The sequence below is a fragment of the Phycodurus eques genome, chromosome 3 (assembly GCF_024500275.1).
Source record: "Phycodurus eques isolate BA_2022a chromosome 3, UOR_Pequ_1.1, whole genome shotgun sequence".
NCBI classification, from domain to species: Eukaryota; Metazoa; Chordata; class Actinopteri; order Syngnathiformes; family Syngnathidae; genus Phycodurus; species Phycodurus eques.
Genome location: NC_084527.1, coordinates 4,649,340 through 4,677,186, shown reverse-complemented (window position 1 = coordinate 4,677,186; position 27,847 = coordinate 4,649,340). Strand labels below are relative to the sequence as shown.

The 27,847-nt window shown below is 41.4% G+C and overlaps 1 protein-coding gene across 1 annotated transcript; it reads right to left on the bottom strand.

Annotated features, from left to right (window-relative positions):
• Nucleotides 1–145: 145 nt before the first annotated feature.
• LOC133399538 (dynein axonemal heavy chain 10-like) lies at nt 146–27,153 on the bottom strand. The gene is made up of 76 exons (XM_061671105.1): nt 26,928–27,153; nt 26,749–26,837; nt 26,559–26,661; nt 26,356–26,471; nt 26,048–26,207; nt 24,714–25,102; nt 24,380–24,570; nt 24,102–24,300; nt 23,814–24,008; nt 23,567–23,737; nt 23,224–23,400; nt 22,735–22,904; nt 22,513–22,664; nt 22,266–22,430; nt 21,984–22,191; nt 21,742–21,898; nt 21,163–21,639; nt 20,921–21,079; nt 20,702–20,818; nt 20,470–20,572; nt 20,198–20,376; nt 19,097–19,308; nt 18,705–18,861; nt 18,385–18,618; nt 18,187–18,309; nt 17,877–18,110; nt 17,533–17,756; nt 17,184–17,453; nt 16,896–17,079; nt 16,693–16,827; nt 16,429–16,581; nt 16,139–16,327; nt 15,867–16,013; nt 14,382–14,573; nt 14,104–14,222; nt 13,867–14,025; nt 13,627–13,762; nt 13,419–13,541; nt 13,201–13,332; nt 12,864–13,080; nt 12,593–12,712; nt 12,346–12,491; nt 12,117–12,269; nt 11,782–12,042; nt 11,531–11,703; nt 11,337–11,430; nt 10,979–11,146; nt 10,706–10,894; nt 10,374–10,545; nt 10,078–10,281; nt 9,897–9,977; nt 8,299–8,496; nt 8,059–8,220; nt 6,955–7,129; nt 6,644–6,825; nt 6,381–6,517; nt 6,076–6,293; nt 5,774–5,995; nt 5,508–5,655; nt 5,098–5,377; nt 4,778–5,007; nt 4,406–4,679; nt 4,234–4,338; nt 3,987–4,141; nt 3,745–3,899; nt 3,468–3,648; nt 2,482–2,682; nt 2,051–2,260; nt 1,879–1,974; nt 1,632–1,803; nt 1,421–1,552; nt 1,118–1,329; nt 866–1,033; nt 615–795; nt 391–536; nt 146–292 (listed from the first exon to the last, which is right to left on the bottom strand). Exons 1-76 carry the CDS (start codon nt 27,151–27,153, stop codon nt 146–148), a joined length of 13,491 nt encoding a protein of 4,496 aa, XP_061527089.1.
• Nucleotides 27,154–27,847: the final 694 nt, after the last annotated feature.

Here is a 27,847-nt window from a genome sequence, read left to right as displayed (position 1 = left end):
GCGACCTCTTCACCTGTCCAATAGAGGCAGCACACTAAGCAGAAATTACCATCACACCAATCACACATTGTAAATGAGCAGTTCATGTCACAGAAACGATAATAGATTACATAGAAACTGGCTCCTAAAATAATAATAAACGTTCCTAGTCACAATTGAGGGATAAACAGACACCCTGGAGCACCCAGTGGGAGAGGTGCTCCCTGGTGAACAGATCAGCCTCAAATACCAAACCCACGCCCATCGCATTCCTCCGCAACGATGTGCTGTACACCGGGGTTCGCAGGGTTTTCTGTGGAACACAACATATACAAACATTGCCCAAAACACAAAGATTGGTGAAGGAAAAATCAAATAGTTGATACACACAACATGGATTGCGATCCACACCTGTAACCTGAGGCGTTGGGTCTCTATGGGGATGACCCTGAGAATGGGTAGCTCAACCTCCAGAACCTTCGGTTTACTCTTGACCAGGCAGCCGACATCTTTGTCCCAGTCAGCTCCCACAAGGTACAAACCAGACACAAAACAGCCTGCAAGAATTGACGCATATGTACCGGCCTCTACAGTTGCACTTGTAACTTTGGATCCAAAGAGTTTCAGTCCATTACCCTGCGCAGGTCTGTCATTGACTTCTTCGTCTTCCCGGTAGCGGGTCACCTCAGTGTAAAGCGTGGAAAGATCCAGAGGCCAACCATTTTGTCTGCATGCAGCTTGAACTAGGGCAGTCAGGTAGGATTCTGGGATGTGGAGTCCTGACAACCACATGACCTTAGGCTCTGCCGCGTCCACCTTTTGATAAAGCAAATGTAAATGATACTGTAACCCAAATGGAGATTACTTCACGTGAATTCTTCCTCACCCATGATTTATACTGCTCAAATCGCCTCTTGAAATGTATCATCCAGTTGCCCAGGGACTTGAGTGTGTCAGGTGCCAATTTCTTCCAAATAGCAGGGATCTGACCATTAAAAAGGGCCCGGGCAACTTCATCCAGCTCACTGCTCATGCCCACCTCGCCAGCCAAGGCCTACACACACCAGGCGATCAAAACCAAAGTAAGTCTGTGAGGGAGACAAAAAGAAGACAACAAGTGTGTGTCCATCCCTCTCACCCTCTGCAGCTCAGCCAGAGACCGTTTCATGCGGACCACGAGCTTGTTGAAGCGCTCCAGTTCTTGAAGCAGCACCACAGACGTAGGGGAGATCTCCGTGCCAAACTGCTTGCGGATAACATCCAGGTCAAATAACGCGGGCAACTTGTTGTGAATGTCCTGGGCCACCTGAGTGATGTACTCATCCCTGCTGATGCTTCCACCAGACTCACCTGAACCAGAGGAGGTTGTGATTTTGTAAAAAGCAACATACAATACAAATGAGGCAAATGGAAGGGCAAAACAAAAACTGCTACAGCTTACCCGTCTGTGGTTGCAAGTCTATAAGATGCAACCACATGTCTTTGGCTGCTTGGGTGTAGTATCCTATCTCTGCATTGGAATGAAGACCCATCACCTCGGGGGTGTTTGCCAACGGCAGAGACTCAATCTCATCTGTCATCAATAATGAGTCGTAAAGGCTGACTGCTGAACTCTTATAAGGTAATATAGAAAAATGCAAATAAAAGCTGACCAATATATTTTGTCTTGGGTCCATTTGGAGGAACCTTGTAGTCTACTTCATTGTTTTTGAAGAAGTGAAACCGGCAAAAGTCATAAAAGAGGAAGTCTCCAAAATACTCATCCATGTAGACATTCAGGATCCTGCGGTCAAAACTATCGATGACTCGTCCACCATACATCACCTGTGAAATGTGTGCATTTCAATTTGCGGCAGAATTTAGAAAAACAAGAAATAATGCACAAAAGCTTTCCCGAACCTCGCCGATAAGGTACTTGATACTCCCCCAGGGAATGTTGTTCTCTCTTTGTTTGTGAGCTTTGGTCAGGTAGGTGTTCAAGATCTCCAAACACACCTGGTGAGCCCAAGTGCAACACTGAGCTAACTCAAACCAGTCCAGCCTGGTCCAAATAGTTCTTTGTACCACTTACCAAGAAGTCCGACTCGCTGAAGTCATAAGGGACGTTCCAGCCAATTTTGCCGTACTTGCGCCTCTCTTGCACCACCGCATGGAAGAAAGACAGCACATAGACCAGGCTGCGGAAGGCAGAGTGTGGGCATCCAGTCATAGTCTCATGGGAGATTTTAGAGTAGGTGGCTCTCATGTTGAGCTTGAGACCATTTGGCGCCTCAGTGACAACCTGCAGCACATGACAGCATACAGGCTTTATTGGTGCGGAATTGCCGTATGTAAGAAGTAGGAAAGGGATAATGAATCCAGTTCATGTTTCAAATGGTTCCAATTACCGGAGACAAATTCCTTGTGTGTTTTTTGGACATACTTGGCAAATAAAGATGATTCTGAATCTGATTCGGATTCTGAAATAATACTGCTAAAAGTGAAGAGAGTTGGTCATTTCACCTTAAGAGACTTTTGAAGAATGCCAATGGGAAAGTCATCGATTGGGTTGGTTGTCAACCAAAGGCGAAAGTTGGGGTGAGGTTTGGTGACCCTCTCGATGCACTTCTCCAAATCTTTCAGCCATTTCACCAGCAGATGGCAGTTCTGTAGCATCAACCACTGACCACGAGCTGCTGCCAGTTCCAGAAGGTGCAACGCAATCTTGAGAAGGAGAACAAAAAAGATTGCCTTGCACGTTTTGATCTACTTCTGGAGTTTAAATAGTGGACATCGGTTACTAACACAGCCAATAGCTGTAAATGAGGTACGAGTTCTTCAAAAATTATTGGTGAGAATTATAAAACCTTTTTTTCATGACATTCGTCTAAAAAAAAGATGATAGTCCCTTAATGGTTCCACAAAGTATCGTGGTTGTCTCTTTCGTCTCATGTTCATGTCATTATTTGTGGGGTTATGTTCCGCTCTTCCATTTGTCATCTTTTCTTAGTTTTTATTTTTTTATTTTGGGGATAGTTGATTTGGCTGTTCCTTCCTAATCCCTGTTTATTTTTTCCCTTTTCTTGCTTTTCTGTACATTGCCCAGCCCTTGTCAGATTTGTTTGCTACTTTAGATTTTCTTCTGGTATTAACCGACTTTCCGAATATTAATTCGTATCCTGTTCTACGTATCTGTATATATCAACGCCGTGCTGTTGGGTACAGCCTTTCCTATTCAGAGGTAAAAAGGTGGGTAAATTCACAATGAACACATTATCAGTACAACCTTCAGATAAAACGAAGTTGCACGAAGGTCTGGGGAGTTATATGAGGTCCAACCATGAATCCTATAACTGCAGATAGCCATTATAACCCTCAGCAATTTCACCTTAAAAACATAAGAGCACCTGGTACTACCAAAGTGGTCTTATAAACGAATTGACCGTTTCTCCACTTAGATTCTGAGCTCAGTTCATGTACAAGAGGTACGGAAAATACAACCACGGTACCTTTTCCTGGCCTTGGCCCATTGCAAGGAACTTGAACTTGCTCCCAAAGCCTGTCCTGTCAGCTAGTTTCATAAGGTCAGCACCAGGGTCAGAGCCAGGGCTCAAGATGAAGACGATGGGGGAGAACGGAGTGCTCTGTTCGTAGATAACGTCAAAACTGATCACAGGAGGTTGAACGTATCTAAGAAAGATATGAAAAACATTGTTTTTACAAGCTTGTTCCCATTTCTGCAGTGAAATACACAAGTACGTTGAATTGGTTAGATAAACGAAACACCTCTCGCCCATGGTGACAGTGACATAGTCGGTGATGGCTCTGTAGACTCTGTCTACACGGAAACAGCGCAGCAGGAGCAGCTTCTGAAAGTCTGTTAGCTTCTCGTCATATCTCATTGGCAGCGGAGCCTGTTCTGGTACATCGAGGTCATACCACTGCGAACAAACACAAGGCCCGCTAGTCAGTCGATTGGGGAAAAGACGGCCGGTGATTCTCGCCATAAATAAGTAGCCGCTACTTACAGACTGCCACTCTGATGAATTTCTGCTAACATCATCAGGCAAAGAGTCAAACTGCCCAGGAAAAAGCTCAGACAGTTTCACTACGTCTTCCCAGCCAGAATCAGTCAGCCAGTTACAAGTCTTTTGGCGCGAGCTCTTTTCCAGGGACAGATTACCTTAAACAAGAGAAAGACAGTCTGCTGTGAGTGCTAATGCTCACTGCGATGTACGCTAACCTCAGGAGAGGTTTTAGGATGTAGTATATCACCTTTGATGAAAAACTCTAGTTCCTCCTGAGGCACTCGATCTTCTGCCTGCTCAATCTTGACGGTCATGTTGAATGAGAAGAGAAGCTTATGTTTCTCAAACAGACCTGTGAATAAAGTATCCCTGGTTATACTGCGAAATAAAACAAATCGCTAACGTTAAACGTGCATTACCTGTGCAACCATAATTATAAACATTGTATGTCAGGCCGTTCATGATGTTATTCAGTCTTTTGGGCAGAGCTGCATTTGGTGGAGACTTGCGCAGGGAAAAGTCAAAGACTTCCAGATAAGAGGCGAGAGAATACTGGTACATGCTGTTTACCAGAGCCATTTCTGTCAGCGCAAAGAATAAAATAGCGCCGCGCTTGGCGGCTGGTCGGTAGCCGTTTCGGAGCACATCAATGTCCACTGATGTTGTCACAGCCAACTTAAGTTTCTCAAATACCTGATGATCACATATCAGACAGTCAAACATGACGACCAGCTTGATGATGACATTCAAAGTATTCTTCCCCGCTGAGACTTGGTGTTTGGCAAACTGACCTCGCTGGATTTGGACTTAGTTTCCTCCAGTGTATAGACCAGCTCTGTGTTATCCAACATGTTGCCCGTGGACGTGGCCAGCTCCCTGAGCAGGGTGTCACCGAGGTTCTTCAGCAGCTTCTTATTGTCGCTCGTCTCTTGAATCAAAAACTCACGCTGCTCTTCCAGCTCCTTCTTCTCAAAGCCCATTATAACACTGAGCAACTGGTCCTCCAGTCCCTTAAGGGTCACTACATGTAACGTGATGGGAAAAAAATCAACGTATTAGCCGGGGACATAACGCACACGAAAATGGTTGTTGTCGAAACAAATGGTCTTACCGGTATAATTTATAACCATGGCTTTTCCAAACACAGATGGAGAAAATTTGGGGTTTCCCAGTTTAGTGTTGAGGTAAAGTCTGAAGTTGGGATCATAGTCCACCACTTTGTCACCTAGCATGACAACCTGCCTGCCCTCAGCTCCTTGCAAATTCTTCTCCAGGACATTGTCAATCACAGGGTCAATGTACTCATCTACATCTTGGAAAAGGAACGGGAACCCGTATTTAATGGCCATCTCCAGCTGTTTCAAGAAGTCTGGATCATTGAAAGATGAGATCTGCGGACAACATAAGGTTTCACTGTCACAATTTTGGGGGCTGTCTCTGATTGTGTGCAAAATAGCTATTTTGAAAATCGTGAAGAGCAACACTGAAATTCACGGAAGAGTATAGGGCTTCTTTTTGCACCTTGAGGTTATTGCTTGCCTCCTTCTTCTTAATCCAGTTGAGAGCTTGCTGTTGAGGGTCGATACACATGGGGAAACGGCTGCCTCTGGTTGTGAGGATTCCATTCTGCACTGACAGTTCATCTGGGGGCAAGCCCTCTGACCCCCATCTGTAAGCCAAGGTAATATAGTAAATGAATGATACATTTCCATGTGGTCAGTGGGATGTCCAGCCAAAATGAAGACAAGAACAGGTAGTTCTTTCCAAGCATCTTTGTGCCTTCTCACCTGCTGATTTCCACCTCATCGGTTAGTAAGTTGTCCACTTTAAAAGGTTGACTTAAGGGAATGCTTCTCTCCTGTACGTCTTCAACCCATGTTTGGTACACCATCTCATTCCTGAAGTCCCAGCTGAAGGCTCCCTCGTAGCTCAGGAAGGCAGCAGAGAGTAGACAGTCTCCGAGGAGACGCACACGCCGCTGCTTCAACTCCTCTAAATCCTGTGTCCACCTGAAAATAATAACCGCCAAAAAAACAACAAATAGACGTCTCTTATGGAGCACGGTTTCAAGTTTGAATTGTCACCTCACCTCACATTCTCAGAGCTCAGGCCTGAGATAAGTCTGTCAGCAGCTATTAGTCTTCTCTCCATGAGCTCAGCCTCCTCTTGTAGTTTCTGTTTCTCCCCAATAGCAGTTTGATATTTGTCTCTGAGAGCCTTCAGCTCTCTCTGGATATCATTGAGTTCACTTTGAATGAGCTCCAGCTCGCTTTTACTATGAAAGAAGTTCCTTTCAAGACGCGCCACCTGCAAACACGAACCACATCACTGTACATTCTACATTCCTTCTCATAAAATCCCCCACCACAATTATCTTCACTAGTTTGACATTACTTTGTCCCTTTTCGGCTTTATTTCCCTGGCAACGTCACAGTAACCGACGACAGCCTCCACAAATTTAAACATTCCTGAGCCCGCTTTGCTGATGGCTTGCATTTCCTCAAGGCTGGTCTGAAGGTTTTTCAGGTGACCTATGAAGAAAAGCACTCCAGGAAATCACTGCAGCAGACAGCATACTTAGCAATGCGAATTTTACCATCATATAAATTCTAAAGTTATTTAATATTGCAATCCAGTTGATCATGAAATCAACGTACTCTTGACAGTCTTGACCTGGTTGCCACCGATAGCATCGCAGTCCATCTCCATCAATGAACGCAAAAAGCCAGGATCTGACATCATTGCCCTGGCAGCTTGCCAGCTAATTTCCTTTTTTTTACACAGCACCAGGATACACTCACAAACCACCTGCACCTGTTTGGGTGGCTTTGCAAAGGATCTGCACAAAGGAGCAGCAGAAAATAGGGAGATGGCGGGATCAGAGCACCATTCAACTTCATGCTTTAAAATGAGTGTTGACCAGTTGATTTGGACAAGTCATCCTGTGAGTGAACACGAGAGGGTTTACCGGATCTCAGTGACATCAGATTTATCGAGGTCTTGTAAGGCAATGCGAGCTGCTTCTAATGCTGGTAAAGCTTCAGCCAGGGAAGTTTCTGCTTCTGCCTTTTCAACAGCAATCACTTTGTTTTGCTCTTCCATCTCTTTGGCTTTTTCTTCCGCCAGTGTCTTTTTCTCCTCAGCTAGAAGGAAGAGGGGTTTATTTCTATTTCATTACATGTGTTTTTTGTTCAAGAAACCAACAGCATGATGTTTTTCCGCCATGGCCAGGGGCAATTCTAGGATCAGAGCTTTAGGGGTGCTGAGCTCCCGGTCAGGCAAGATAAATTGCAAAAAGCACAACACTTTTTGGGGAAGTAAAAGCAGATCAAGGTTATTTACAGTAAATATTGGGCCACAACAAAAGAGGAATGGATTGGCATCATAAAATAAACATAATGGTATTTCTGGGCGGAGACAACTAATTTTGATACAGCAGCACCTCTCCATACACATTAACAGTAGGCTGTGCATTTCTTTCTGGAGTAAAGCAGCCCCCTATAGTGAGTACCAAAAATTGACATTGGCCTTATTTTGGGGGACTTTTTTAAATGCAATTCACAACACGGAAAACACATTCATAGAAATTGTGTTTTATGGATACTTTGATGAATATGTGCACTCCTCTCTCTCTCGCTCTCTGTCCTAAAAGGAGTAATAATGTTAGTGGGCTTGTTTTCTTTCCCATGTCCAGTCTGGGCTTCCGTACACAACTAGTAACTTCTCTCATTCCAGTACAAACAGAGAACAGTGTTGCTGTCTGACCACCCAAATTGTTTCCTCACAAGGAAAGACATCGGCTAACTCCCACCTTACGAAATAAACAGTGACGTACAATTCAATGAAGCAAACATGAGGACTGGTTATGATGACACTGTGTTGGTATTGAGTGGTTGAACTTAAGAAATGTGCCAAATACCCTGGCTTAAGCCAGGAATTTACACCATACCACTGGAAGGCAGTGTATACACTTTTCCAGGTTGTTTACAAATGACATATTGTTAATTTTAGGGGTGCTTCAAACACCCAGAAAACTGAGCTAGAAACGCCAATGTTGCAGCTTTTCACTGACCCGCGGTGGTGTTCGAGGCGATCTCTACCAGCATGGTCTCACAGGCGGCGGACTTTTCAGCGAGGACCACCCTCTGCTCTGCCAGTTTGATGTTCAGCTCATCCAGTTGCACACTAGCTGCCTTCAGCTTATCCAAGCCCCCCTCGAGGTGTTTGCACTGCGCTGGAACCATTCAAAACAAAATTATTGTCACCTTCCCACTGTGAAATGGAATTATTCCAATATTCCCCATCCTCTTACCGAGAACATACTGGTGCTTTTCCTGCAGGAGGCTAGAATATGTGTTGATGAAGTCCAAGTAGTTCTTTGGGGTGGCATAGTTAGAACGTCTAAGTTTTTGTTGGAACATTACACTGTAGTCACCAACTGATTTATGGACCAAGCACACATGCTCGATAACACCTTGAGCGTGTTCCCTTGGAATCATTTCACTCTCACCTATACAAATGACAAAGCACGACATCAGAGCAGCAATATTCAAATTACACACACATCACAATCCGTGAAACAAGCGGTGGTGCAAGTAGACAGCGAAACGTCTGAATCCATTTATGATGAAGGATTCAGATTCATTAATCTAATTAATGTTTTGTAATCCTCTCAGTTTTTCATTATGTTTCAAATAAATATGCATATACAGTATGATTTAAATGAAACATTTGTTTCTTCTATAGTATATGGTAACATTACTGGTATAAATCTCAGACAGGTTTCCCAGGTAAGCCTCATTTAAAGAAAAATATTGCAACCTTTTGTTTTACATTTTATATGCGTAATGCATTTCAGTAAAAACTTGAATATTCTTACACACTGTGCGTGTGAGAGCAAACGGGTGAGTTAAATTGTATTAAGGGAGCAGCTGTTAAAATGTTTGCTACTTCGGATGGTCCAGATGGATGAAGCTGTGGATGGATGTGCAGCAAGGAGGTGGCAGAGAATTTCTTTGCGTTGGTATAATGGGGACTGAAATGGTAGGCCCCGTTAGGGTGCCTAAAGTTGTCAAAAATAACGAGCCAAATGTTTGGAGTTTCTAACGGACCCGTCCCTGGTGTGGTATAAAAACAACTGTGCCCTGCACAGGAAAATAATTCTCATTTTTTCTCAATAAGTCTCAAAACAACACGTGTGCTGTAATACTGTAAATACTATTGAAGCTTTCGCTGCTATTGGTGTAAAGGGAGAAAAAAAAGTCATCGTGTGCCCACCACCATCCCTGATAACTTGTGGAGCATCCTTTTAAGGAATATCTATGAGTCTGGATCGTAGTATACCTCCACCAGCTCTGGCAGGAAATTCTCAAATGAGAGACAGACAGAAACTATTCATGGATTTATAATTTGAACGGGAGATGTTGTTAAGGAGGGGTTCCTGTGTTACTGCAACTTCATCACATTAGTTGGGTAAGGTTCCAGCATGCCTGCAACCCCAGTGTGGTTAAGTGTACAGAAAATGGATGGATGGATGGATGGATAATAGGACTGTAATTTGAGTAATTTGGAAAAAAAAAACAAATAATTACTTCGGTCACCATGGTGGTTTTGTTCAAGAAAATCCAACCTAGTATAAAAGATAATATAAAAAAGTTGATGAGGAAAAACAAAAACAAATCCCTGTAAATCACAATGAGTCTTTAGGAAAGTTAACAAAAATGGCTAATAATTCATGCCTAAATTGAAAACAGATTGTGGTACTAAGTCATGTCAGTGGTTGGAAGAAGATCAAACTTAATGTCGTAAAAGCAGTAGGTATGGTACTAAGTCCGTAGCTGAATTGAAGCATGTTAGGTTTCTGAGAAAAAACAGACCCCAAAGATATAAATGTGTGCCCTACAAACGAACCAAGGAAAAACTCAGCTACAGCACGCAATGCCTGTGGCGGCCATGTCATGTACCAGTCTATTACAGTGTTGTTCAGCAGTCCTGGGGGGGGGGAGAAAAAAAACTGTTAAAAAAAAAATCAATTCATCAGTGATATTAAAAACCCATGTTTCCCATCAACGATCCATTTTCCCAATTTTACCTGGAAAGTTTCTGCAGCGTGTCCTCAGGGTATGTCCAACAGGAGACATAGCTAAAATAATGTGCAGGTTGCTTGCACTTTTATTGACAAAATACTGCCACACACTATCTTTAGATGGAGCAAATCCCATTTTGAGGGCCTCGTCACGGAGCTGGTTGAGAATAGACTCTTTCTCGTCATCGGAAAACAAGGCAGGAACAATTCCTACCGGAAGACACATCGATCACAGGACAATCACTTCTTTCTTAAGGGAACTAAGTTGAATATAAAATGAGACATTAAGAGTTATGTCAAACCTGATGTAAGCATGTTGTTTACGAGTTCCAAAAATCCTTCTTCACCAACATGAGCATCAGTGAAGAGAAACGCGGTTTTCTTGTTTTCAATACCGAGCTTCCGATACAATGTTTTCAAGTCTTCACGGAAGTTTGACTCGCAATATCCTCTGCTGAGTGTTATCTCAAACACCTGAATGAGGAATGACCTCCCCCCCCCCCAAAAAAAAGCCTGCAATTAGAACTTGAAGGCGTCATTTCCAATAGATAATAAATAGATTTTGTTAACTTTGCCAAGCATTTGAAATACAGATATTCGATTTTAATAAGAATATTTTAAAAGAAATTGCGACCTCACAGTCAGCAGCAAAGGCAGCAAGCCTGGTGATGGACTGCTTGCCGGAGCCTCCCACACCCACAAGCAGAGCATGACCCCGATCAATGCGAACGACGCGGTGCACGCGAGTCAGATGTTCCAGGGCGTCATCAAACAGTACCAGATTCATCCTTGAAATTCTATCGTTGTATTCCTCTAGAATCTCCTGCAAAATGCAATATTGGTCTTTTCGATGTCGAATCAATTTCTAACCAGAAAGAGCGCTTAAGTGATAATAACATTGTGATACCTGCAACAGGACTTTACAAGCTTCATAATCCAGCAGGTCCTCATATACTCTTGGTTCGGTCTGGCTCAGGGTTGCCCTGTAGTCTCCAAAAAGAACTGGATCTCTCATAACATCCTCTATGTTTGCTTTGAAATGTGCTTCAACTAAGTTTTTTATAAGGCCCTGAACCTGCAAAAAAAAAAAAAAAAATAATAATAATAATAAATAAAAAAATGTAAAAAACATTGGTGTACTTAAATTTTGAAAGCAATATGTTTTGATAACTTATAGATAACTAACTAACAGATGAAAGTAGTTACATGTATATTAATAATTCATATTATTGTGGTGAATAGGAACTGAGTCTTTGATTGTTTACCAGGTTTTTGTCTTTTTCATCAATGAGCCTATCGTGGAAAATCCTCAGACACTCATTTCGCCAAACCCGTACAAATATAGAGATGGATGAAAACCTGTCACGGTGAAATGATGTAAAGCAAACATTACGTACACACACACACACACAAGCAACACTGTAACGTCTGTCCAGCGAATCCATTCGCTCCATCAGACCTGTGAGGCTGAGTGAGGGTCAGGCCATTGAAGACCCTCGATAGGTCTCGCAGGTTAAAGATGTAGTGGAACTTTGCTGGAGTCGGTGGCAGTTCTTTGACAAGGCTGTTGTACAGTTCCAGTGTGCAGAAGGTGATTTTATCACAAACCTTGTGTACCACATCCTCAAAGTGCTAAAATATGAAATCCATTTAATTATACATCAGATGAGGTGCATTGAGACAGCATAGCTTTTATATAAGCATACTAACTTTGGTGTGGCCTTTGGCAATCGAGGAATAGATCAGGTGGAGAGATTCTACAGCGGGGAAAGGGATACTGAAGACACTGAAGAGTGAAACGAAGCGGGGATCCACTTCGTTCCTCCCACCTCCTGCCTTCCCCATGGCAGCAATGAAGCCAAGATCCTTGAGAGTTTTGTAGGTGAGCTCTTTCCCTCGGTCATAGATGCCTCCTCGGTCCAATAAAAGCTTCAGCAGCGCAATTGGCTGCTGTGTGCCATAGCTATCCACCTGGTCAGGAAGAAAGAATAGTTAAATAGCATACATTCACTTCAAACCCTGTGGTCCAAGTAGATTGGAGATACCTTTGGCATATTCATGTCATCTATATAAATCAACAATCTCTTGCCCACCGGAGGACCATATATGTCTTTGGTCCTTTTCTCTACATTGGTCTCTAGGTTCTTCTGGAGGTCCATTGATGTTGTCCTGGATGAAAAGTTGATAGTCAAAGTAATCTGGTGGAAGATATTAGCAACATGAAAATCAGTTAGGACAATTATAAATGGAGCAATGCCTGGCCAGTGAACTCACACTTGTTTCTCCATTTTGGTTCTTCAAAAAGTTTTGAACGGTGGCAGTTTTTGAGGTTCCGGGATCTCCGACCAAAAGAACAGACCTCTTTATCTTTACCATCTGTTCCAGGATCCAGCTGGTTTTTGTTGTGTCCACAGTTGGGACTGAGGAAAAGGCCAAACATTTAAATTATAAGCAGGAAGAAGCTTGGCTGGTTAAATTCTTGGTTAAAATCACTTGGATAAATAATACAAAATGGTAATACCCAGAATATCAGCAAACTTCAATTCATGATTATGAATATATTTGGTGACCAGACAACTCCAAGGAACCCACTTCTGCTGTGTTCCATCGAAATGGAAATCAAGGAGAGTGGGCAGGTACCCTGAATGAATGATACAAACATTCACGCAAAATAATCATCTATATTGAAAATGGACTTGAATTGATGTTTTCCGGAAAACATCAATATATATATATATATATATATATATATATGAATCACAAAAAAAGTGCCGTCCAAATTTATCTTTTACCTGGGATCTCACCAGGTCCAGCCAATGTTTTGTCATCGCTCACAATTATTAAGCCAGAAAGTCTTTTGATGAAATCATCAAATTTGTCCCTTCCATTGTCCAGCAACGTGGCACCAAGAGACAAGAAAAGAGCTTCCAGGAAGTAACATTCCAAGACTGCAGCACTTTGGTTTTCAGTTTCAAGTAGGGCATCGAGTGTCATGCAGAGCTGGGAAACCTGAAACACATCCCCAACACAATCAGACTCACTGTCAGTCATCTGGATCAGGGACGATGCTACCTTTTACTTTCAAGACATTCTTGCATAAATTCAGAAGACTATAGGAAGCCATCCTACCATATTCAGATCAGTTTGAGGGACAACAGTCTTGAGTTTCTGTCCTTGTTTCCCGTCAACAATCCCTTCCACAATCATCTCAATCAATCTGTGCACATATTTGTCAAACAGTTTGTTCAGCACTTGCTGTTCCTATAAAATCACAAAAATAGGTCATGGAAAAGTTCAAATATCAGCTAGTGTGCGAGTATCGTTCTAACACAGCGAGGATGCTCTACTTTGACGGGTCTGCTTGTCAACCATTTCTGCCAGTATGGGGTGTATCGCAGGTTTTTGGGGTCCACAAAAACCATTCCACAGCGAGAGACGGTAGCAGGGGAAGCATACTGCAGATCTCCAACCTGCAATCACAAAAACAAACGATGTATGTAGTTATTAACACATAGATTGGGTATGTATGCTATGACAGCTGTAATTCCTACAGACCTCAAACAGCAGGGCACAGTGGCCTTGTAAACGAATCCGTTCTCCGTTTGCCAGAGTAAGGAGCTTGTTGTCGTCCATTACCGAATTCATGTTCTCAACCCACAGAGCATCGACATCCCCATCAAACAAGATATATCTGCAAGTTCAAGTTAAAATGTTCATTGTGCACAATATTATAATATTTGACACATGAAAGACTTTTACTATTACTTTTACCTCTATGAAATGTTTTCATTTTACCTCCTCTCTTGTTTGTCAGTAGGCTTGTTGATGTCACGGAAAATGTTGGATAAGACTCCATCAGTCCAGTCTCGACTGTCAGGATCCAGAATACCATACAGTTCGATGACACTCACAGCTTTGGGGTTCAGGGGATATAATTTGGTATGTGTTCCCAATCTAGTGGTGAGATATCAGTGACGGTAACGAAACAACCTGACAGAAGTTTAAAAGGAGGTCATCTGAATTAACACTGACTTGGTTTGAGCTTGACACAATGTGCTGATTGCAACCGATTTCCCTCCACCAGTTGGGCCCACGATCATAGTTGTGTGTCGCGTCATCATCGTTTCATACAGCTGCACCACTTTGTCCACCTGAAAGCACAGATGCCATAATTTGTGTGTGTGGGGGGGGGGGGGGGGGGGGTTGAAGACTCAAGTAAAATGCATAATTTGTTGCTGAAACTCAGACATCTTTCAGCTGTACACAATGAAAACCCAGAATAATATGAAATTAGGAATGACACCACACACCTGGACAGGCAGCAAGATGTATTTGCTCTCTTGCAAGACCTCTTCTACAGCAAGAGTGAAATTGGCATAGTGAACGCGAGGGCATTCCAGCCCAGGAAACAGGTCTGAGATCAGCCCAAGGAAAAGAGGCACATCATCGAATACAAGCTTTGGTAGATTCATGTCCCTCAAGGCTCGCATCAATACTACATCCTGCAAAGAAAGGAAGATGAGGTAAGTCTTGTCTCGTTAAATGCTGAGCTTTTGTTTGAACTAACAGTAATCACTGCATAAAACTGTTAATAATACAGGAAGAAGGAAAACTGAATAAAATTTTCTTGCACAATTGTAACGCAAGCTTGTGGCTGGTGTATTAGGGTAAATGCTGCGTGTTTATAAATTATACTGTAGCTCTAATTTACATATTCTCACACTACTGAATGATAGTATCATGCAAGACCAACATTCTTCAAAAATAATGTTTGATTTTCATACATTATTTTTGATTCTAATAAGCAAAGCAAAGCAAATGTATTTATATAACGTATTTCATATACAAGGTGACTCATTGTGCTTTGTATGATCAAAAGCATTTAAAAAATGAAGAGAAAAATTAAAAGCATCTTAAAAACATTGAAAAAAAAAAAAGAGAACAAGTAGGATTAAAAAAAACTGCAGGAAAGATCAGATATGAGAAAAAATAGTCTTTAAACCTAAACTTCAATATATTGACAATTGGGGCTGAGTTAAATTTTAATGGCAACTTATTCCATTTGCCTGCAACATGGCAGCTAAAAGCTGCTTCGCCATGTTTGCTTTGGACTCTTTGCTCCGTTATCTGATCTGAGTCGGCAGATCTCAGCGCCCTAGTGGGCTTATATTCCATTATTATTATTATTATATTCTATTGTCTTTAAAGCTCCCATATTTTGCTATTTAGACCTCCATCAGGTAACTCTCTAACATTGACTTAGGATAAAAGTGTCAATTTCATTTAAAAAAAAAAAACACCTTGGTTTGGTCATACGACGAGTGTCCCGAAAAGTCCCCTCGGACAGCTACTTCTGTTTGACCCAGTTTTGTATCTGCTTTGTCCATATTTGGCTAAAACACCACCTTTCATCTGATTGATTGCCTCTGTGTAGAAGACCCACTTGTGAGAGCACACACGTTTGTTGTGTTGACAGCACAGGCTCCGGAGCTTAGAGGTAGGCGGAAATCTTCGTTAGTGATGTAGATACAATAAGCTCGAAAAATTCAAATGACATGATTTCGGGCCTCTCGGCAGAAAAACGTCTGGGACTCAGAAATGCGTGGATGATTTGAATTCATATTTCACATCTTAATTGAGGCACCATAGAGCCAATATTACATCCCAAATACTAGAAAAGGGTGGCTTGGCAAAATACGGGACCTTTATTGTATTCAGTACCTAAACCATTTAGTGATTTACAGACCAGTAGCAGAACTTTAAGGTGTATTCTGAAGTTGACATGAAGATTGTACCTCGGGGATGTCTGGTGAGCCTCTCTTCAGTTCTCCGGCCATCACTAGGACAGATTTCAGAGCTCGCAGGCCAAAGTCATAATGAGACTGCTTGGACAACTGCTCTCGAGCCAATTTATAGAGTACAGTCATCTTCTTTGCAAGGTCCTGAATGAAACATGCGGTGAGAAGTCTTCAGCTCTCAATGAGCAAATGTGCAATCAAACAATTTCCAGTGTAGAGTTGTAGTTTGGTTATAATTAATGGGATGGAAATGTGTTCATATTAATCACCTTGGCCATTAAGAATCCCTCAGAAAAGAGCATGATCTCACAAATTTGTTGCAAGTCAGGCACAATGACCACCACAGGCCTGAAGAGAGCTTTGACGGATTCGGGCAGCTCTGTGCGCCCTGCATAACCGGGGTTCATGGTGATGAAGATCCCAATTCGGCTATCCAGGGTAATCTCATGACCTTCAAACTGATGTCCAAAACGACAAGGTGGGAGTTAGCGAAAGTAAATGACAACAATCTTTAAAAATAAAAATCATCCTGTATAATACCGATGTAGCAAAGACTTACATTGAATATGTTAAGGTGAAGAATGAGAGCATTGCGGATGGTTTGGATTTGTGAAGAGATAACTGACAGGACTGAGGCATCAATACGGTTGAATTCATCAAAGCAGCCCCAAGCTCCGCATTGGGCCAGGCCAGACAGGATCTTCCCAACAGCCTGCACAAGGAAGAGGATGATTAAGGAAAACACACTGAAAATGTGTAAGTGGGTGTAAATTTATGTAAGCCAATACAATCGTCTCTACTGATTGCCAGATTAGCTTCTCACCATGTAGTCCATGCCTTCACCACAGTTGGTAACCACACAGAGCAGGCCCAAAGCTTTGGCCAGATCTTTGGTGGACTCTGTCTTTCCAGTACCAGCTGGTCCAGCAGGAGCTCCACCCAGGAACATGGAGAGAGCCTTCACCACAAATACATACCCACATCAACAACTGTTGCTTCTTTAAAGTGTTGTAAATGTTCACAAACCTGTGTGAGTGTGAGGTAGATTCTGTCTGTCAGGGGAGTTATAACCAATCGACCGTTCAACCCCATGTATTCGTAGCCATAAAAAAAAGATGCACTGCACTGGCGCACAACAAGATTGTCTTCTTCCTGGACCCAGTAGAATCTTAATTGGCTTTCCCACTCAAATTCTTCAGCATTTGTTATACTGCAGAGAGTATAATAGGACTTAAATTCGCCTTTACAAATTCTGTGAGTTACAAAGACTAAAATGGTTTATAGTTGCAGGGCTCGAAATTACGAGAGCTGTACCTGTTCAGAAGAAAGGTGTCTACAATATCTCTTGCATGGACATCTATGATAAGGACAGTGTTGAGCTTCCGTCTATCATTTTTCTTCATAGGTTGCGTTATACGTGTTACCAACTCATCAATCTGCTGGTGCATTTTTGTCGCATAGTTCTTTAGGGCATCTTTGTCTCCTTTTTTCAAGTTTTTGAAAACATCCTCCACTTCCCATGTCCACCACACTTGATTTGTAGCCAGTACCACCATGCCCTGGAACAGCAACATCCAGTCCACCCTGAGTGACAAGGAGACTCATGGTGGGAAAGGTTTTACTACTCATAGACAGGGATAAAATGCTCACAATCTACACACACCTGCCTCTGTCCTCACAATAGCGAAAGATTGCTTCCTTAGTGATGAGTCGATTAGTTCTCCTCATCTCATGTAAAACCCCTGTCATCCATTCCTCCACCCTTCCTTTGATTTGGACGGGCTTTTGAAACTCCATCACTTCCCCCTCAGCAGACACCATGGCTCCTGCTGCTGTCTCCCCGCTGCTCTCCGAGTCAAACCGCAGCGATGCGATATTGTCATACATCTTATGGAACAAAGGCGAAATAGTACGGAACATGTTTAACATATTATTTCACATACCTTGACAAAGAACAGCCATGCAGGTGTAGTAACGCTTTGAAGGACAATCTCCCTCCACTCTTACCTTAATCATATGTTCCTGCACACAATCATGGTGACTACTCCCCAAAATGCTGAGCAGTTCATCATCAGAGATGAAGAAGAAGCGGGGGAATGCATCCCGCTTAGAATCTAAGTAGTCACTGAGACTTTTCTGGCACCTCTCTAAATTCTCACTGAGGGTCTGCAGGTCTGTTAGCCGGTTAGGGACCAGGCAACAGTGCTTAATGTTCGGGTTGCTCTGTGCTTCATTCATTATCTACACAATAATAAATATCATATCAGCTACAGGTCGGTTATGAATTATATTGTATTAATATTTGGACAACACTCACATCTTTAAACTTTTTGTCAATGATGTCAAATTGTTTAGCTTCCTCTGGTAACTGTGAGGAAATATCACCACCAATGAATATGCTCTCCAAGTACATCCATTTCCGTTGGACCAGCAACCAAACCTGAACAAAGGATTATTTTTAGTATTTTCAAATTCAGCTCAAGCGTTGAAGGGGGATTAACCTCCACTGTCTGACCTCTATGATCTCACTGATAAGAGACAGATCTTTCTCCCATTGTTGTACGGTGCTTAGGAAAGGTCCAACAAAACGGCTCCCTCCCATGCTCTGCAAATTCATGGCATCGTTGTCCACATTCAACACAATCTCATCCACTGCACCCAAGACAGAACACTGTTGCTGGGTGCCTTTACTATAGGGTTGTACAATGAACTTCATATTTTCCCAGGTCTCCACCACCTCCTTCACACCCTGAGAGACACATACAGACATTATTTGCTTCCTTTGTTTCAACGTCTACCTCCAATTCAGGATCATCTATACAGAGAAAGGCTTACCTTTTCAATACCAAGCTCCTTTACAGCTGAAGTGACAATGTCGTCTATGACATCGGCATATTTGTGAAGATCCATCGCAAACATGCACTCCAAAGTGAAGCTACCTGTGGTCATCTCAAAGATGCAACCAGTCCTTTTCATCAATTCCTTCCAGTGTCTGTTGCAGAAAGTAAAATTTCAATTAATGTTGTAACCCTCTTTTATGAACATAATGAGTTTTAGGTCCCAGAAGGATGCTGGCACTGTGACGCCATTTGGGATAAGTGACAGGAAATGGATGGATAGAAGTATACATTGTGATTACTGGCCGAATGATGAATCACATATAGCAGAATGAAGTAGTCACCCCGATGCAGGTGAAATAATTATTTTGGTTAATTGAGGACACAGACCGTTCTCTGAGGGCTTCATTCTTCAGGTCCAGCAGAAGAGGAAGAGAATCTCTGACTTCCTTCATTCTGCCCTCAACGAAGCAGGCCACAGGTAGGGCTCGCACATCTTTGGGCAGCTTCCTCAAATCTTGGACAAAGCATTCAACGCCTCCCTGAAGCAATTCGATATCTAACTCCACCCACAAGGTCTGAGACCACTTGGTCTTTGTAACCTGCGAATCAATATCAAGATCCAGAGAGCTGATGCGTCCCCAACATTTGATATCATAGTATTGTTGTGTTATCGTGATTTTAAAATACTGCAATTTCTCGCGTATAATGCGCATTTTCCCCCCCCAAAAAATTGTCAAACGTCAATAGTGCGCATTATACATAGGTATAGGGGGAAATTAAAAAGCTTTTACATTTTATAAATGTATGCCGTCATCTAGAGGTTATGAAAAAGCTGTACACTTTCAGTCCAATGTCACCACCACCTAGAGGTTAGCCTAGCCTATACTTTCATTCCAATATGACAGAGGTACGTATGGCTTCATATACTCTATGTACAGTTGTGCTCATATGTTTACATACCCTGGCACAATTTGAGAAATATTGTTGCTGTTTTTTTTAATATGACTGAATAACAACCATCATTCATTTATTGATGGTTATGTTTTGTTTAATGATAATGCTTTTCTGAAACGCTTGACAGTTTAATTTGAATCCCATTAAAATAAAATTACATGTGTTTTGCCGATCCCTTCATGTTTTCTTTAAACAATTGTACCCATTTTACAAATTCTGCCTGGGTAATCAAACATATAAACACGACTGTGTGTTTTCTCATTTACCAAATAAAAGTAAGGCTATGAATATCAAACTAAGAGCAAGTAAATAAAAAAGTATTACATGTTCAAATAAAGTGCTTAACTTCAGAATAATTCTTTGAAAAATACTTCGTTTTGATCATATGAGTAGAAGCAAAATCATGGTCTGTAAAAATGCATTATACATAGGTAGAAGGGTTTTCCAGAATTTTGAGGTCAACTTTGGGGGTGCGCATTATACATGGGTGCGCCTTATACACGAGAAATTACGGTACAACGATTTAAAACTAACCTTTAGCTCATGGTAGATATCATACAGCTGCTTGTAGCCATTCATTTCTTTTTGTATGCTCACAATCTCTGGATATGCAAGGACGGGCAGGTCCAATAGCTTCTGAGCATTAGCTAACTCCTGCCGCCTCTCCACCATCTTGGCAAGCTCTGCTTCATACGACTGCATTCTTGATAGTCCTACAACAGAAAACAAGATGGATCAAAGCACTGCCTTTGAAAATTATTAATTATAATTATTGTGCTGGTTACAGATTTCAAATGACGAAATACCTTTATCTAAATCATTTCTGACAACTCCAGGACCATGCATGTTAAAGCTTTCGACAAAGATGAACAACTCGTCTTGAAACTCTTCTGCCATCCTCTTGGTAGTCTTTGTGTAAAGCAGATGATAGAGAAAGACAGAACTGTAGCAGTGAATTTCTATCATTATTACTTCATTTTTTCTTTTCTTTTTTAAATGTGATGTGATGTGTAAGTACTAACATTCTAATGTTCTAACCTCTTTGAATGATATCTTTGTATCTGTCAGTCTCAGATCCACCTGTCTGGATTCTGTAAACAGGTACCTCCAAATCTGCTTGACATTGTCCATAAGTTTCAGTTCAGCTTTTTCAACCTATGCATAAAAAAATACAGCTCAATATTTCTGTAAAGTATTGACCAAATGTGTTCATACAAAAAGAAAAAAAAACTTAAATGAAAAGCTAAACTAGAGTACCTCCACTTTGTACATAGCCAATGTTCTGTATTTTTCCTGGATATCTGTGATGCTCAACTCCACATTAAGAGACATGTCTCGAATGTTTGAGACGGTCCCGAGGACATTCTTTAAGTTCTCAAAAGTGTCAGGACTCTGTCTAAGCTTCTCTGAAAGTTGCTGCGGAACATACGTTATCAAAGGGATAAATAATAAATAAGTAAAATACGAGTCATATTTGGTGACGCGGACATGAACGTTACCATGAGTTCATCTTTTAAGTTGATGAGTTCCTCTTTGGCTGATTTGTTGAGCAAACTCCCTAGTGAATTTATCCAGGTTTCTGCCATCTCTTGCACAGTCCGGCACAGTGGCTCCAGGTTTAATTGGATAATATGTACATTCTTAAACAAAGGCTCCAGAAGCAACTTTTGGTTTATATGAGCATAGAACTGCAGCCTCTGATCATACATAGCACATGATGGGTTTTTAGCAGCAAACCTTTCGCTGACAGTGGCTTTGTCCCTTTCCCATAGAGCGTGGTACTGTTTCCAGTGGTTAAGGTCCTGGTCTACAGAAAGCAGCAACTTCTGAATGCTCTGGGACACTGCAAGGGCACTTTCATTGATTTGAGGATGAAGACACACTTCCTCAAAGAAGCTAAAAGTCACCAAGTCATCACCATCTACGTGTTGCGGTGGACACACAATGCAGGTTCCATTCATCCAACGCACAAATTCCTGGAACAAAAACATGGAGGTGCACAGATCTCACCACACACCAATGTACATCGCCAGCCTAAAATCTGCAATAGCTCACAGAAGAGAAACTAATGGACCTACTTTGGTGCTCTCAACACAATCTCTGATGCACTGCACAAGTAACTGGTAAATCTCATTTATTTTGGGCTGCAACAAAATCTTGGGGGCGGAGAGGATGGCATCAATGCGGAAAAGAGGGTCGCTCCCCATCAGTACAGCATTAAAAGCATTGATGTTCCTAAATGTGACAATCAACAGAATGCTTGTTATACAGGTGGCCCTTATGTGATGGTCAATAACTGTTATTGCTCGCAGGACATTACCTCAGCATCATGTTTATGAGGGAATTGTGCACCTTGCTTTCCCAGTACGCATAGTAACTTGTCATACATTTGTGCTTGCCAGTGTTTGTTTCCATAATCAAATGTTCCACCTTAGTGATGACAGGTCCAATGTCAGTGTATTTTCTTCTCAACAAATGTACTGTTTTGACCTGCTCTCTGTCAATACATTCACAAAACTCCCTGACACCTGAAAAAAATCCAATGTTGTCACTGCGATATATGACATTTGATTAAAAATGTGAACATGTTTGTTAAATGTACTTGGTAAAAGGTCTGCATTATCTGGCGCAGGGCATTTCAGGAGGTCTGCCATCATTATCGATTGCAACTTGGCTTCAATATCGAGCTCGATGTGCTCTATTTGTCTGACAATTGAATCAAACTTTGACAGCTCTTGATTGGCCTCGTTGATGAAATCTGTAATTGCTAAATTAAAACAAACAGAGATTACTCTCATCGTACCTAGAACGCACATGGATGAAGTCATGGCAACATTTTAGCACCGTACCCAAGGAGTTCCAGTTCAGTCTTTTGCATCCTGTTAACAACAGTGCTTCAACCCTTTTGATGTTTTGAGACAACATGGTGATCTTTGCATCACTCAGACTATCAATTATAGCATTGTAGTGGTTGACAAGCTTGTGTAGATCATCAGTGTACCTAAAACCAGGGTGGAATAGAGAGGTTTGTGTTTCTGTGGCATGTTCTTGTCCTGGGTGAGTATTAGTACCTTATGAAGTTGAGCTCCTGTAGAGTCACATTTTGAGCAACCTCAGGCATTAAGAAAGACATTAAACTCAGGTTTTTGGTCTCTGAAATGATTGTCATGATCTCTGATGGAAAGTTTACATAGTATCCCCTATCCTTTTGTGAATTGACTTCAGGCTTGACTGGGACGACCTTAACATAAGAAATGTCAAACTAGCGATGATTTTCTTCACTTTTTTGTGGGGTGATCAAGTAACACTGATACATACCAGCTCTCTCTGGACTTCACTTTTATTCACAATGATGGGTGTCTTCAGTAACAATGGCAAATTGCGTTCAGTATCACATACCCATGATTTATACATCTTAACGGTATAGTCGCTCATTTTTTTTGCCATTTCCAAGTATTTCTTTTTTGCCTAAGAAAAAGAAAAGAAACAAGAGTCACATGAGGTTTTAGAATCATTCTCCAATTCCATCCAAACCACTGTGCAAAAGTAGAATAACTCACCAATTTGCCCATTTCACTCTCCAATAAATCTGGCATTGTCAGGAGAGGAAGCATTCCTTCTTTTACGTGGTGAAAAAGGGTATGTGTCCACCTGATGCGACCTGCCACGGGGGGCTCATTCTTATTTATTTTTGGTTTGTTTTTCCTTTCCTCAAAGACTTCATTTATCCTGTCCACCTATAGAAAATATGCAGTAGGTGATATATGCTTAATACTGTAAACTGAAAAACAAAGATGAACTGATAGTCTAATGATTTGCACGGCTTACAAAGTTTTAAGTATCATTACTAAATATATGCAAAGTGTTCTTTTAAGTGAAGCCTGACAGTGATCTTTTACAAACCTCTTTGCAATACTGAGCCAAAAGGTCATTAGTCTTTTTCATCAAATGATTATTGGTGGCTGGTCTCGACCGAATGTCTTTGAATTTTACAAGCATTCCAAAGGCAGCGGTTGAAGAGCGCAGTGACTTGAAGGACTGATCAATGAAGGCGATGACCTCCCTCTCAATGGCCTGATCAAACACAAATACAAGGTACAGAACCACTACATTGATGCAAATATATGATGCCTTTGAATTCTAAACTTACATAAACACTGCTGTTGAAGTGTTGCATGATGATTTTCCAACTGCTCATCTTGCAGATATTGAAAGGATCAAAAGTTACTCCCTCAAAAGGCAAGCTTAGGTTGTCCACTTTGGCCAGCATCTCATCAAAACGTTTTGGGTCCAAGGTCAAACTTTTCAACTCTGGGCTGAACATGTTGTAAAACTCATCCAAATTCTGCATGAACCATTACAAATGTATTCAATATTGAGCTGTTGTCACATGTTCAGCCCTCAAGTAACAGGTGACAATGAATGAAAGAAAACTGGCCTGCAAAACATTGTACAAGTCCTGGCAGATGGAAGCCATATAATCCGTTTTCTCAAAGAGCCTCCTCCTATCGAACTCCCAGCGTTTTCCGGTGCCTCCTTGCTCAATTTCAGCACGCACTTCCAAGTAGGACGACTTCCACAATTCCAGAACTTGCTTGGCATCATTCACCTTGGATGTTGCCACATCTCTTTCATCTCTGTCCAAGAGACACAATCAGACTCTCGTGACAGAGAAATGGACAATAGTTACAAATGTTTCATCGAAAATCCACATACTTGAACAGCACATGGATATCAATGACTTGGGCCACACGTTCGGACAGTTCCCAAACAATGCGTTCCATCAAAGGGACCATGCGATCATTCCTGTTATAATGGCAGGATATTAACCACACAATTTGTAGGCTGTTCATTAGAGATGGGATGGTCTCCAGAATCACACTCAAGTTTGCTCCTGTAGCCAGATTCTAAAACAGAAAACAATCACCGAGGATGGTGGAACAATTTTGATGTCCCTCCGATCAATAAAGACTTGGATGTCTGTATACTTTATCAAAGACATACTGTATACATTTTACAAAAACCTGATCTAACATATACAGTAGCTGACCTTGAAATGCCTTTCCAGTGTTTGGAGGAAGCGTACATTTTCATCTCCCTCGAAGTAGTATTTCATAAGTTTAGCTTTTGTAGCCTCCATAGTAGGAATCACACCTGCATGTGCTTTGGTCAGCACCAGCAGAATCTTTTTTACCGTAGGCTGATTAAGTTTCATTCTCAGAGCACTCAGGATGGAGACGCGTTCCTGCCAAAAAACAATTTCTGCCATCGGACTAGGTGACTGTGGCGTCTTTTTTTCTTGTTCCTCAATAGCAACAGTAAGCTGAGTCTGCCAGTTCATGACACACTGCTCCAACGTCTCTACTACAGCTGAATTGGTCAGCAGGACGCTGACCTCTGGCTCCAGATCGAGCTCTGGGATTTTCAGTATGATGTCATCTGCAATAAAAATGTTATTTGTTTAACCAAAACAGACACATTTCAGTCACTCAATGATGTCATCACATCATAGAAATTATATGCGTTCACTGTTCTATCTGAAGCCATCTTTTGTGAATCCGTCCCAGATTTGGAGATGTTGCTTTTCCGTAAATCTGTGAACTAGTATCTTTTCGAGAAAGGATGGCAAATATTTTACTGATCCCTCAGAGGAAAATTCACTTTTAAAAGAGTCATACACACATTTGAAGGTCTGGTGCCTTGCTGAAGGACACTTCAGGAGGTCTTGAAAATGAAAACCCATCTCTCCGGCATTTGATAATAACGATTGTCCATAGTGCACCTTGCACTCTTCTTGATCCCAACCAGTTCCCATGACTAATACTCTAGTACTAGTTCTAAAATGTAATGATAGTTACCTCAAGAACAAGGAAACAGGAGTTTTTGTTGTTAGTTGGTAAATTCCCAATCAGCAGGATTGTACAAAAATGACATAATGTATATCCGTTAAACTTTGTAGAGGGATGGCATGGAAGAACTCATTCAATTTTGATTTGGTGCAGATCATTGAATGTATTTTCACTTTCTGAATTACCAAGGCGTGAATGGTATGGGCCATTCTGTATCAAAATGTCATTGTCCGTTCATTTTATTACGTGCTAATCTAATCTTTTTTAATTTCTTAATAAGAGCAAAGAAATATGTGTAACAAATTATTGCTCTTCACGGATAAAGATGTGCCCTTTAATATTCTGACCTCCAAAAATCATTTAAAGCTCCATGCAACCATGGAATGCATGTATGCCAAAGGTCAAAATATGTAAATTTCTGGACAAGGATGCGGTGCGTAGCAAGGTAAGGCAAAGTATCCCGTTAGCAAAATAAAAACAGGTGACCAGCCAGAAGGAAAAAAAAGCTACATGCTGACATATGTGACAAACAAACCTTGAGCTTGAAGCTGTTGAATAGTTGAGTTGACCAAGGCCAAAAACGTATGCGTGCTGTTGAGTAACTCATTACGAATGGGTGCTCGGTCACTTGGCTTAGTTGGAGTCTCCTTACCAACACTGAATTCTTCACAAGGAGAAACCTTGGTTTTCTTCATCTGATGGACAGTCATTAATGGAATATAAATCTAAAAATAAAAAAAATAAAAAAGTACACAATGGCAAGGATGTGAATTGTTCTTCATAGGTTTGTTACAAGTTCCTGTCATGTTGTTGGTGGCTGCTGTGGCTGTTAGGCTCACTTACATGAACAAGTTTTTTCTGCAGAGTTCGCAGGTTGTGTCCATTATGAAAACCAGTCTCCAAAAACTTGGGCATCAGCTTGTTGGCCTCAATCATGTCAAGTGGTTCTACAATGGTCTCTAAAGTGAAACACGTGCAATGCAATGGTTTTCCCAACTGAAGCCTAAGAATTTGCTTGACACTAATAATCTTGATACTGCGCTTACTATTTGTGGTCCTGAGGAAACATAAAACTCGAGATTTGGCAAATGTCTTTGGGACTCGGTTAATTGCCATGTGAAGCTCAGTGTGATAGACCAGTTGAATCGTCTGAAAACACAATAGTGCATTGTTTATCGCTAATATTCCATCATTAATAAACTCTGGATTCTTAAAAAAAAATCATTCAAATCTCACATGGCTGGAAGGTTTTTCAGCAGTCTTGTTCCTACTTTGGGTCTCTGTATCCCCCTCATGTTCCAAAGAGTCACTGGGGTTGTTCCTTTCTGATGTAAATGAGTCAAACATTAGTTCAGCAACACTAAAGTGAGCACTGAAACAATTCTAATAATGGATCAAATAAAAATTGAACTCACTTTCTGGAATTTCAACTCCAATCTCCTCCTCTCCGACTGTTTTCATAAAGAGGAGGCACGATAGAGTGTTTTCTTCAGAAACGTCATTCAAATAGCGAATAAGTTCCATCTCCTCTTCTCCATCTCTCCGAACGAGCAGCTCGTCGAAACATGAATTGTCAGCTAAATTAAAACAAGCACGAACTCGCTGTCGTATCCATTCCACGCGGATATCGTCGTGGGCCATGACTGCAAGTTGATGGTTTCTTTTTTTTTTTACAACATTGTAAATTGGCAAGTTTTTATACGCCGACGGAACCGTGGAGTGCAATCACGCGTCGTCCTAGCAACCAACAAACTTCCTGCTTCCAGATAAGAAAAAGGCGCAGCGGTCGTAAATGCTCACTGCTTTTTTTTTTTTTCTTTTTCTTTTCAAGCCTGTGAAATAAATACCCAAATATGTTTGTTGTTTGATCAAATACCACGCAAATTACACCTACACTCACTGACTAATACAGCACAAGTGTTGTCTAATGAAAACCCCGAAGTAAATAATGAAACAAAACCAAAAAAAAAAAAAAAATCTACCTTTCGTTTCTATTTCTTTTATTTCAGTTAAACTTGCCTGACAATTCAAGGAATAGACCCCGCCTCTGATCGCCTGAAATCAACTCGTACTGGCCCAATAGCAGTAGCCCAGCTATTGCATTTAACTAATATGATTATTTGTCTACTTGGTTATGAAACGTAATAATAAATAACTAAAATAAAAAATACAAAATACAAAAAAACTAAGCAATTTTTCTGTGTTTGATTCAACAAAATGATCACCAAAAAAAGATTGTACAGATTCAAGACACCCTGTGCTGGATGCAGGGGTGTTTCTGTGGAGATATTTTGACCCACTCTTCCTTGCAGGATTGTTTTAATTCAGCAGCACA

Coding starts and splice junctions, on each gene's coding strand:
- LOC133399538 (XM_061671105.1), bottom strand. CDS start 27,153: ATGGCCCACGACGATATCCGCGTGGAATGGATACGACAGCGAGTTCGT. Junction 17,454..17,532: donor TATTGTGAGGACAGAGGCAG/GTGTGTGTAGAT, acceptor CTTGTCACTCAG/GGTGGACTGGATGTTGCTGT. Junction 13,542..13,626: donor ACTGTGCCCTGCTGTTTGAG/GTCTGTAGGAAT, acceptor TTGTGATTGCAG/GTTGGAGATCTGCAGTATGC.